At 38.1% G+C, this 12151-nt stretch overlaps 1 protein-coding gene across 3 annotated transcripts in view; it reads left to right on the top strand.

Annotated features, from left to right (window-relative positions):
• LOC131427921 (ATP-dependent DNA helicase 2 subunit 1) overlaps window positions 1-8402 on the top strand; it is a 73276-nt gene extending 64874 nt beyond the window's left edge. Inside the window, exons 9-10 of one of the 3 annotated variants that reach the window (XR_009229324.1) lie at window positions 4909-5040; window positions 8028-8120. Coding sequence is in view for 2 of the 3 variants with exons in the window: in XM_058591504.1 (XP_058447487.1) it covers window positions 8028-8153; window positions 8221-8340 (246 nt within the window). In the remaining variant the exon portion in view is untranslated. Of the gene's footprint in view, window positions 1-4908; window positions 5041-5432; window positions 5470-8027; window positions 8154-8220 lie in introns of those variants that run through there. The other 2 variants (XM_058591504.1, XM_058591505.1) reach the window with 2 other exon arrangements.
• The last annotated feature ends 3749 nt before the right edge of the window (window positions 8403-12151 follow it).

The following is a 12151-nucleotide window of genomic DNA, read 5'->3' as shown; positions in this document are numbered from 1 at the left end:
ATGTAGTCAAAATACAAGGACATAAAACGGGTTTGTGAATTAAGCTCGACGAGCTTTTCAAAGTTTTCTATCACCATCGGATTCAAAATGTCGCATCGGATTAGCAGTCGATATGAGAGATCCCAGAACCTGTTTTTCAACGGTAAGACGCCCGCCAGCACTTCAAGACTCATCGTATGGGTTGATTGCATGCAACCCAAGGCAATACGTAAACAACGATACTGAATTCTTTCCAGTTTAATGAAATGAATATTCGTAGCAGAGCGGAAACAGAGTCATCCATATTCCATTACTGACAATATCGTCGTTTTGTACAACCTGATCAGGTCTCCTGGGTGAGAGCCCCACCAAGTTCCGGTTATTGTACGAAGGAAATTGATTCTCTGTAGGCATTTTCGTTTCAAATACCTAATGTGACATCCCCAGGTACCTTTGGAATCGAACCAGACCCCGAGATATTTAAATGTGAAAACCTGAGCTATGATTTCACCCCCTAGTTGAAGCTGTAATTGCGCAGGTTCTCGCTTCCTTGAAAATACAACCAGCTCAGTTTTCTCCGTAGAGAACTCGATACCCATTTGAAAAGCCCATGTCGACAAGTTGTCGAGGGTATCTTGCAATGGTCCTTGGGGATCGGCAGCTTTGGGTCCTATAATAGACACAACACTGTCGTCGGCAAGTTGTCTTAGCGTGCAAGATGTGTTGATACATTCATCAATGTTATTTACGTAAAAGTTGTATAAAAGGGGGCTTAAGCATGAGCCCTGAGGAAGACCCATGTAACTGAATCGCTTTGTCGTCAAATCTCCATGCTCAAAATGCATGTGTTTCTCGGACAATAGATTATATAAAAAGTTGTTCAAAACTGGTGAAAGACCATGCTGATGCAACTTCTCAGATAGAACGTTAATGGAAACTGAATCGAATGCCCCCTTGATGTCGAGGAAAACTGATGCCATTTGTTCTTTACGAGCAAATGCCATTTGAATTTCTGTTGAGAGCAACGCTAGACAATCGTTCGTTCCTTTGCCCCTGCGGAACCCAAATTGTGTACCTGAAAGCAATCCATTTGTTTCGACCCAATTGTCTAGACGGAAGAGAATCATTTTCTCCAACAATTTCCGGATACAGGAAAGCATAGCAATCGGCCGATACGAATTGTGATCGGAGGCTGGTTTTCCAGGTTTTTGAATAGTAGTAACTCTCACTTCTTTCCATTCGTGTGGGACAATATTACCCTCGAGGAACTTGTTGAATAAATTCAACAAGCGCCTTTTGGCAGAGTCGGGCAGATTTTTCAACAAGTTGAATTTAATTCTGTCTAACCCCGGGGCTCTATTGTTACACGACAAGAGCGCAAGTGAGAACTCTACCATCGAAAACGGTGTTTCGTTTGTATTCAATGTCGCGACGCGGGATATCTTCTGTTCCGGAACAGAATCAGGACATACTTTCTTAGCGAAATCAAATATCCAGCGGTTAGAATATTCCTCGCTTTCGTTCGCGTGATTTCGATTGCGCATGCGACGGGCCGTATTCCAAAGAGTGCTCATTGCTGTTTCTCTCGTTAATCCGTCAACAAACCTTCGCCAGTAACCGCGTTTCTTAGCTTTAATCAGACTTTTCATTTGAAATTCTAACGCCGCGTATTTCCGATAATTATCTGGAGTTCCGTTCCTTCTAAACGAGATGAAGGCTGAAGCTTTTTTCGTTTTCAGCTCTGAGCACTCTTTGTCCCACCATGGGTTGGAAGAACGCATACTAGTTTGCGCGCTAGGTACTCGTTTCGTCTGAGCTTGAATTGCGGTGTCAAGAATCAAGCCAGCCAAAAATGTATACTCTTCCTCCGGAGGAAGCTCCTGTGATGTTTCTAGTTTCTCAGATATCGAGCTCGCGTAACGTTTCCAATCAATGTTTCGTGTGAAATCGTACGAAACATTGATTGTTTCCGATGGTCTTCCACGGTTGGTGATAGAAACTATGATCGGCAAGTGATCGCTACCGTGAGGATCACAGATTACCTTCCACTTGCAATCTAACTGTAGCGAAGTCGAGCAAAGGGATAAATCCAGCGCACTTGGTTGTGCTGGCGGTCTAGGGTTCCGTGTCATTTCTCCCGTGTTTAGAATTGTCAAATTGAAGTTGTCACACAGATCTTGGATTAACGAAGAACGATTATCATCATATAAGCAGCCCCATCCTGTACCATGCGAGTTAAAGTCCCCTAAAACCAGCCGCGCTGAAGGAAGAAGTTCTATGATGTCTGCAAGCCGACGATGCCCTATCGAGACTCTGGGAGGAATGTAGATAGAAGCTATACATAGATCTTTGCCTTTAATATTAATTTGGCAAGCAACAACTTCAATTCCCGGTGTCGAGGGGAGGTTAATACGATAAAATGAATACAACTTTTTAATCCCTAAAAGTACCCCTCCATAAGAGTCTTCTCGGTCCAGGCGGATTATGTTAAAATTATGGAAGTCTAGGTTGATGTTAGAAGTAAGCCAAGTTTCACTCAAGGAGAATACATCGCAATTATGAGTATGTATTAAGTGTTTGAAAGAATCAAGTTTTGGGATGATACTTCTGCAATTCCACTGAAGCACAATGATCATATCTTCGATTCTCAGTGGTAAATTATCCATCAAAAGATACGATCGCTGCAAGGAGGGGCCATTGTTCAGTCAACTGTTTTAAAAATGTCCTTACTGTTGGCAGTAGAGCAGTTAGGAAGCTTTTCAGAGGATCAGTAATATTGAAGGCTGTTAATATCCAGTCCACGATATCAGAAAATTTCAATAATCCAGCGTTTGTTGGATTTTCTGGTTGTGCTTTGGGGTCATTCGGGTTTTTTGATGCCCCAGGAAGTGCTGGGTACTCCTTATCATCCCTAAGTTTTTTGAACCCAGGAGGTGTTTGCTTCGGTTTTGAGTCAGCACTTTTTGTTTCCGTTTGGTTCTTTTGTGACGAAGAGGACAGTCTGAGGCCTTTACGAGGAAGCTTGGGAGAAGCCAGATTTTGTCTTTTCCTGCTTCCTTCAACCTGTGTGTAGGAAGGTCCTTCGCCTGGGTCGTCAGAGGTATCCTCTTCAACTGGCAAGATTGCAAACGGGTTCTCAGGGGTCGATGGAGTGGTTCTTTTTTAGATTTCCGCATAAGAACGTTTGGAACGTTCTTTCACGGATCGCTTCAATTTCTCCGCACGCTGTATGTACGTAGGGCACACCGAAAGATCATGAGGATTCTCCCCGCAGTAGCAACACTTTTCCACTGCTCTTCTGCAGAGATCGTCCTCATGGGCCTCTCCGCATTTGCCGCATCGCAGTTTGTTGCAACAATAGGTTGCCGTATGACCTAGCTGTTTGCAGCTTGTACAATGCATTACCCGCGGTACATACAGCCGAACAGGTAGACGAACTCCACTCACCACCAAATAATTTTGAAGTGCAGATCCGGCAAAAGTCACGCGAAATGAGTCCGATTGGTAAAATTTACCATCTATCGATTTGGAGTGAAATTGCTTGCACTCCAAAATTTTCACTGGTTGAAGGTCGGGGTTTTTGAAACGGCCTACCCCGTCCTTCATCAGATCTTCGATTGTCAGACTTTCGTCACGGACCACACCGTCGATCTCCACCACATGAGACGGGACGTACACGCGGTACTCCTTCGTGAACAACTCGTTGGTAGCAATCCCGTTTGCTTGCTTCAGGTCGGACACAACAACGCGTAACTTGTTTGGCGAAACCTTATCTATTGTTTTTATTGCCGAGTAATGTTTTTCCAGGTTCCGAGCAATATTTAAAACTCTGAGAGACTTTAATTTGGGCCGGAAGTATACCACCCACGGACCCCCCGAGCCATCGTCTTGGTAAACTTTTTGGCGAGTAGGCAATATCTTAGAGGGAGATGGAGGCATCGGAGAGGGAGATGGCATCGGAGAGGGAGATGGTATCGGAGGGGGAGATGGTGTCGGAGGAGGAGATGGTATAGGAGGAGTAGATGGCATCTCGGAAGCAAACTCAGCCTCTAAATGTTCTTCGTTCATTCGTTCAGCTTCGCCCTCCTCCGAGACACCCCCACTGTCATCAATATTCATATTTAAAGTGCGGGAGTAAAGAAGTCTCCCGCACTTGAAATGAGAAAGAAAGAAATAAAATGAAAAGAAAATATATGAATAGTAAAAGTTGAAAGAAAAAGTTTGAGAAAATACTTAACAGTATGTCACGGTAAGCTGTTAGGTGAGTTGCTCCTTCACTCCTTCGTTGTGCTTCAGCGTGACCTTGACTCAGGATTTGGCTGCTGCGATGCGGGTAGCAAACAATAGAAATAACTGCTGCCCGAGGATAGCACAATAGCGTCTACTGTCGATACCGATACAAAACCGGTGCACAGACAGAACTCACTTGCGGGGATGCTACTTTTTATCACTTTTATTTAATGCCTATACTACAGCCTCTGCTGTGATAGACACCTTCGTCTTACCGTGTGCTCACTTCGAACATTCGGTTACGAATGTCTGTTGACATTAATAGTTGCTCCTTTCTATAGCTAATTTTGGAACCTAATTAAAAGTGTTCATTTATAATTTTCAAACGAAAACTTATATTCAACTTGTTATTTAGTGAATTTTTGTTCAGAGCTAGTTGTAGGATTGTGAATTGGTGCCTGATAATCGGTGTGCTGACCAAATTTAATTCTATGGATTTTTCTTAGGAATCATTTTCGATTGACCATTTGTGATCGGAAGTGTGGTAGTGCCGGGTTACTCTAATCTGCCGTTGTGTTTGTTATTGATATTGCCAATTTTAAAACTCCTATAGCTGTTATAGTAATCTAAAACATGATTGAAAAATGAAAATTGTTCTCTCTATGAAATACCGCATTATAAAGCCTTTTTTGCTTGTAGATAACATTCTAGTGGAGGCCTAGCAATATATGTCGAACAAGATATTGAACATAGACTGATTAAGAACGTCCGATGGATTTCACCATATAAACATCGAACTTTGTTTCAAAGGACACTTTTATAATATTCATGGTGTGTATCGTCCTCCTAGCTTTGATTTTAATGAATTTTCCGTTTACCTAGAAGGCTTGATGTGTTCAATCCAACCGAAGCATACGTGATTTATTATAGGTGATATAAATGTTCCTATAAATCTCATTCATAACAACATTGTGACAAGGCTCTGCTTGAATCCTATGACTTTCGTGTACAAATTGTTTTACTACAAGACTAATTAGCGAAAATATACTAGACCATATTATTTGTAAACTTGACGACGTTGATCGGATTCGCAACGACACAATATTTAATGATCCTAGCTATCTCTCACACATTAACTGTCAATCTCGCCTCCGATTTCGCTGTCTGTCTCACTCTAATTTTTGCTCTACTGTCCTTCATATTCGCTGCTTGCAATATTTTAGTGCTCAATCGAAGTCGATGTGCGTGGGAAGTGCTTGTGTAAGTTCTTGGCAAAACAAATAATTCGAATTGTTTCGTTTTTTGTGTTTTAGTGTAGAGTAGCCGTCTTCCAACCAACTATTATAAATGTTACACCATACTTGACGAAAAATATTTGTAGTCGTTGTGAGTACATTTTGTAAAATTATTGTATTTTGTGAAAAAAGATTTTGTGACTAAATAATACATAAAATTACAGTTGCCCTGAAGATGAAGGTATAACCTTCGAAACGTTGGCCTTTAACGAAAAATAAATGTTTTAACGAGAAACCAATTGACCAAAAAGTCATCTCTTTATTTGAAATTTTGGACAATACTTAAATCCACGTTTAAACTGACAATAGAAAAGGATAAGATACGCTTGATCGATAGGGGCAACAACATTAATGACAACAAGAAATTTTGTGATATTTTCAACATATTCTTTTCAAATATGAGTTACGAATTAGCGAAATCTTTTCCTGTAAACTCATCTTTTTGTCCCATAAGTAACGTTCGTCGTGTTTGTGATTCTATTTGTTTACGTCCTTCATCTATAAATGAAGTAATACTGTTAATACAAGGTTTGAATAATAAGAAGAGTAACGGCCCTGATAACGTCTCTGTCAGTGTACTAGAACATAATTCATATGCATTCGCTAAAATACTCTCTCAGTGCTTTAACGTAATTATTCAGACCGGTTACTACCCTGATTGCCTCAAGGTAGCTAAAGTCATTTCTGTGTTCAAATTGGGTGACCGTTGTGATTGTAATAATTACCGTCTCATATCTACATTATCCGTATTTAACAAAATATTTGAAAAACTTCTAGTCACTAGACTTATCGAATTCCTAAGTAAGCATAATATCCTACTTAAATTCCAATATGGCTTCAGATAAGGTTCTAGCACACATACCGCTATAATTGAAATAGTTGACGAAATTATAAGCGAGATCGATAGTAAAAATATAGTTGGTGTATTATTTTTAGATTTTGAAAAAGCTTTTGACACATTAGATAATACTAATACTTAATTAGATACTTTTGGACAAACTCGATTGATATGGTATCAGGGGTATTGCTAATTCAATTATCTGTAGTTACTTGACTATTAGAAAACAATTTGTATCCATCGAAAGTGACAGCAGCAATCTTGCTCCAATAAACATTGATGTTACACAAGGAAGTAATATTGTGTCACTATTGTTTCTTTCATATATTAATGACATATGTAATTTACAGCTTTAAGGAACTCCACGACTATTCGCCGACGACACAGCTTTGTTCTATCCTGACAATATTTTAATGCTGACAATCTTTTAATGCGAACTTATTATCATTAAATGCCACAAAGACTAAGTATATGATTTTCCGTTCCATAAGGAAAACCATACCAACGCATAATCATCCCCAGCTCGTACACAATATTATTGAAAAATTGATTTTTTCAAGTATCTGGGCATATATTTCGACCCCACATTAACCTGGGTTCACCAAATAAAGTTTGTTGCCAAGCAAGTGGCGTCGTACTGCGGTATTTTATAGAGAGTCAAGTCCTTTGTTTCCCAGCCTGCTCTGTTTAATTTTTATTTTGCTTACATCCATTCACAGCTCAACTACTTTGTATCGGTGTGGGGGCGAGCCACTAGTTCTTATCTGAAGAAACTCCAAATTCTACAAAACAGACGCTTAAAAATCATTTTCAATAAACCCGTACTATTTTCGAGCCTATTGTTATACTATGACATAAACCATAATGTTTTACCAATAACATACTTATATAATGTCCAAACGTTGGATGAATGATAATCTCCATAATCTACAGTTCCCAACTATATCCCATTTTCGAACTACACACCGTAGTAACAATTTGTTTCGTGTTCGAGCAGTTACAAGCATTGGTCAAATACGGATCTTTTTTGTTGGTCCAACTAAATATAATGCACTGTCACCTGATATACAAGGAATACACAACCGTGCCACATTTGCGGCTAGACTAAAGTACCATTTAAAGCACAGACTGAACGAGATATTAAGCTATGTAGTTTTTTGTTTTATAATGTATTTATCGTCAACAGTATTTTATATTATTAACTAATTTCCTAATATATCTGTACTTTCTTTCCAACATAGCGTAGTAATTAAATTGTCGAATCTCAGCGGACTTTGTATCAATATTAAATTTGTATTTCTAGTATTATTATTGTCAGTATCTATTTGTTTCTTGTTTCCCGCTGAGACTAGTTGCGTCCACTACCAGGGGGCTGTAAATTGAAGCTTTTTGGTGTGGGGGAGTGTGTGGCGAGCAAAAAACAAATTAAAAAAAAAGTGTAAAATTCTCACAAATCAATCAACTAATACGAGCGGTTATTGATTTTTGGAAGTATAAAAGAAGCATGAGTCCTTCATTCATGTCTCCGACATTACCCACCCACCCACCTTTTTTAGTTTACTTAAACAGAATTCATGCATTTTGGAACATGCTCATGACTTTAGATTATAACGAAAAAATGGCATTTTTGTTGTTATATGGAATCTAGACTAAAAATATACATTAACATTTTTTTCATTTCACAGGATGGAGATAGTGCATCGAAGAAACGTGCTAAGGCATCTAGCGAAGCTGGATCAAATTCCAAGATTCCCCGATTGATGTCAGATGTTAACCCTGAATTAATTATTGAATCGATAAGATGCGGAAAGGTGATGAAAAATCGTGCTTTCATCGAGTTTTTTATGAAAAATGTGCAAAAATTTATTATTTTTTTAGACTGGACCTCTTCATGTAGGTACCTTGCGGGATTATTCACGGATGCTAGGCATTGAAGGATCGTCAAAACTATCGAAAGCATCTTTAATTGAAAGTTTGAAAAAGCATCATGGTCTATAAAACTTGCATAATTTGTATTTCTCATTTACATATATAAAATACTTTACATACATTGAACTCAATACATGATTATTAAATTTTCGAGTATGAAAAGTGGTCAGGTTTCAAACATCTATAGTCCAGTCAATACGGATCAAATGAAGGATATCATTACACCAACTGCTTGACAATATTTCCCCTCCCATTGGTTGGTGGGCTTGACGGTATTGCAAACATCATCACATACAATCAATTAGCGTTACAATTTGATAAAGATAAGCGTTATAGCTTTTATCTTCATAATTGAAATAAAAAAATAAAATATGGAACGACTTGAATAAGATGTTGATTGCATTACGCTCCAACATCCGGGGTTGGAGAGGCCGGTAGGGCTTAACTGAGCTCTTTTTTATGTTTCTCTTTCATACTACCGGTCCTTATGTGAAGTGGAAATTAAGCGAAATGAACGTACCCCAGTCAGGTTTCACTCGATAACGGAATAGTTGAATGGTGAATTAAGTTCATCTTTGACGTTTATTCTGTGAGGTTGTATTGTGCTCGTGTGGGATCTGATGGATGAGGTGATATGTGAGTGAAGTATAAGTGAAGTGGAATGCAAGAACGGTAATAAAGGCCACCGTTTCAACTCAGGACTAACGACCGACCAATAAAAGAGATAGAAATTGGGTGACGGCACCTCCATTCATCTCAAATCCATTAGTCATTTCATATATGAAAACTATTGGTTAGAGCGAGATCTGTTATGTCTGTTCGATAGATTGACTTCGAGAGTGAGATGAGGTTAGGAGTATTTCGCGTCGCTATAACAGCGATATCGTACATTTTCTGAACTACTTTTATGCGGTATTGCTTATCAGAGATGAAGCAAAGGTTTTGTATTTGATTCCATCACAATTCATTTATTGGAAGTAATCGGTAGAATAATATGGTGACTCTATTAATGAAATGACTATTGGCCAGTGTTGGTGATTGCCGAAAATTTGACAGAAGCTGCTATATTGCTATCTATATTGTATACAACATTTTAAATCCGGTAGAAGATGCTACAAGAACTCGAGTTTCTCAATGCATGAACCGCGAGAGATTTTTTCTACATTCCTTCGCTCCACTTTATACTCTGAGTATTTCTCGGCCCTTAAAAAAATTACAGTCTGATAATGATCGTTGCTGTGTGGAATTTCCCAAGAGAGAATCGCAAGTTGACAATTATCGCAGAAAATCGAGTCGATGATTCAACTTGATGATTCTCATACTAGGTTGCAATATTTCAAAACCCTTGTGTGGAGCATTCACATACATTTTCATAGACACAACTTATACAAAGATTATATGCACATAGTTTCAATATAGAATAAGCGGCAATAGTAAAATGATTCTATCGCAATTATCAACTGCCTGTATAGAATCGGATCGCGAAACGAGAATAAGCGACCGTGTGTTGCTTCAGAGAAGATCCCCACATCAGTGTGCCAACCTTTGATTCTCAGAAATGTCATCGAAAGGAATTCGCTCTCGCACTGGTGTCGATTCTATGTTAAATGAGCCATGCCGGGTTTTTGTTGTTGCGATGATTTCCAACTCTCTTTGATGGCACTGATTCAATCGTTGGAGAGTTGCCAGTGAACGTTCTTTGATACGATAAAAGCCATCCTTGCTATTGGCACAATGAATTTAGTTAAAATCTATTAGAATAGAATTAGTGAATCAATGTTACAATGTTTGCGTGTGAAATACATATTTGTATATATGTATATGTATGTACACATATGTAATTATGTATGTATGTGTGTATGTTAGTATGCCTTGGTGCCTGTATATATGTATACACAGGGTTGCGAACGGTACCGGAGAATGACACGAAACAGCAGACAGTCAAACCGCACAAATGGTAGCTGTCGCCGAATGAACTTTGCCGTGACTGCAGCGGATAAAAATGTCATAGCTCTCATGACATTTTCTCTCGTGGATGTACCCGTATGCTCGCATCGGTAGCTGTTCTCCTCTCTTCAATTAGAGAATAGCTTACCACAAAGAACAGTTTCTCCTTTCAAATTCTACAGCTTTCGAGAGACATCCACCAACAAGGCTCAACGTTGAAATTCGTTTTATGCCTGTTCTCACGGGGTGTATGGAGACACACATGGAAGTTTTGGTCCGCTATGCTGACGGTTTTTTCTGCATTCGTTTTTGTTGCTCCGCACTCTCGTTGGAAGGAAGCGGTTCGGTGAGCAAAGCTGAAAAGCAGTGTTAACTAATGCTTTGATTTCCAGCCGGGATGGTGGCACGAATTTGTAGAGGTTTGGTGCATAATATATAATATATATATATATATATATATATATATATATATATATATATATATATATATATATATATATATATATATATATATATATATATATATATATATATATATATATATATATATATATATATATATATATATATATATATATATATATATATATATATATATATATATATATATATATATATATATATATATATATATATATATATATATATATATATATATATATATATATATATATATATATATATATATATATATATATATATATATATATATATATATATATATATATATATATATATATATTGCTCCGGTTGTCGATAAGGATTCTTAGTGTCAGTAGGATCGTAGTACTAGCCATGCAATGATTCTGTACACCAAGAATCAGCTGCGAAGTCTGTTGAAACAGAAAGGAAAAATTCCACAAAAGGAATGTAATGCCAAGACTTTGCTTTGCCGTAGCAATACATTTCGAATATCATATATGTATGTCGGAATTCATAAGTTAATCTAAATACTGTTTTTATCAAGCGATTTGCTATTATAAATTACATTAAATAAAAAACATTCATTTTGTACATGATCTTATAATTATTCCAGAATTCCAGGTTGCTATCGTGTCATTGTGTGTTGGCTACTGTTAAACGTAGCAGCTGAGCGGATCGTTGGTAGTGGCTGTCTTGTGCTTAGCGACAGTTAAAAAAAATGTCAAATTTTCGCACCCCTGTGTATACATATATGTATGTATGCGTTGTATCAAACCTTATATGGTGATACATTTCGATTGTGAGTGAATAAGATGTTGATTGCATTACGCTCCAACATCCGGGGTTGGAGAGGCCGGTAGGGCTTAACTGAGCTCTTTTTATGTTTTATGTTCATACTACCGGTCCCTATTACCAGTGTGAAGTGGAAGTTAAGTGAAGTGAACGTATCCCAATTGGGTTTCACACGATGACAACAGGTGAACGGTGAATCGAGTCCATATTTGACGTTTATTGGTGGTTTATGTACAATGGATTATTGTGGAGTGAGATAGAATATTGTAGAATAGAACGAAATAATAATGACTTAACCAATAGACAAACCACTGATAGCTGTCAAACGATGTGCATCCAGTTTGTATTGTGAGGATGTATCGTTTGGGACCTGATGGGTGGGATGATGTGTGAGTGAAGTGTAAGAATAACTGCATGCAAGAATGGTAATAAAGGCCACCGTTTCAGCTCAGGACTAACGATCGGCCATTAGAAGAGATAGAAATTGGGTAACGGTACCCCCATTCATCTCAAACCCATTAGTCATTTAATATACGAGAACCATTTGTTATAGTGACATCTGTTATCTCTGTTTGATAGATTAACTTCAGAAGTAACATGAAATTTGGAACATTTTGCTTCGCTAAAACAGCAGTATTGAGCCATTTCCGAGCTACTACTACGTGTTATTGCTTCTTAGAGACGAGGCAAAGACTTTGTATTCGGTTTTATCACAATT

Source organism: Malaya genurostris, chromosome 2 (assembly GCF_030247185.1).
Source record: "Malaya genurostris strain Urasoe2022 chromosome 2, Malgen_1.1, whole genome shotgun sequence".
NCBI lineage: Eukaryota > Metazoa > Arthropoda > Insecta > Diptera > Culicidae > Malaya > Malaya genurostris.
The sequence above is the reverse complement of the archived record's forward strand: the minus strand, read 5'-3'. Positions and strand labels throughout refer to the sequence as shown.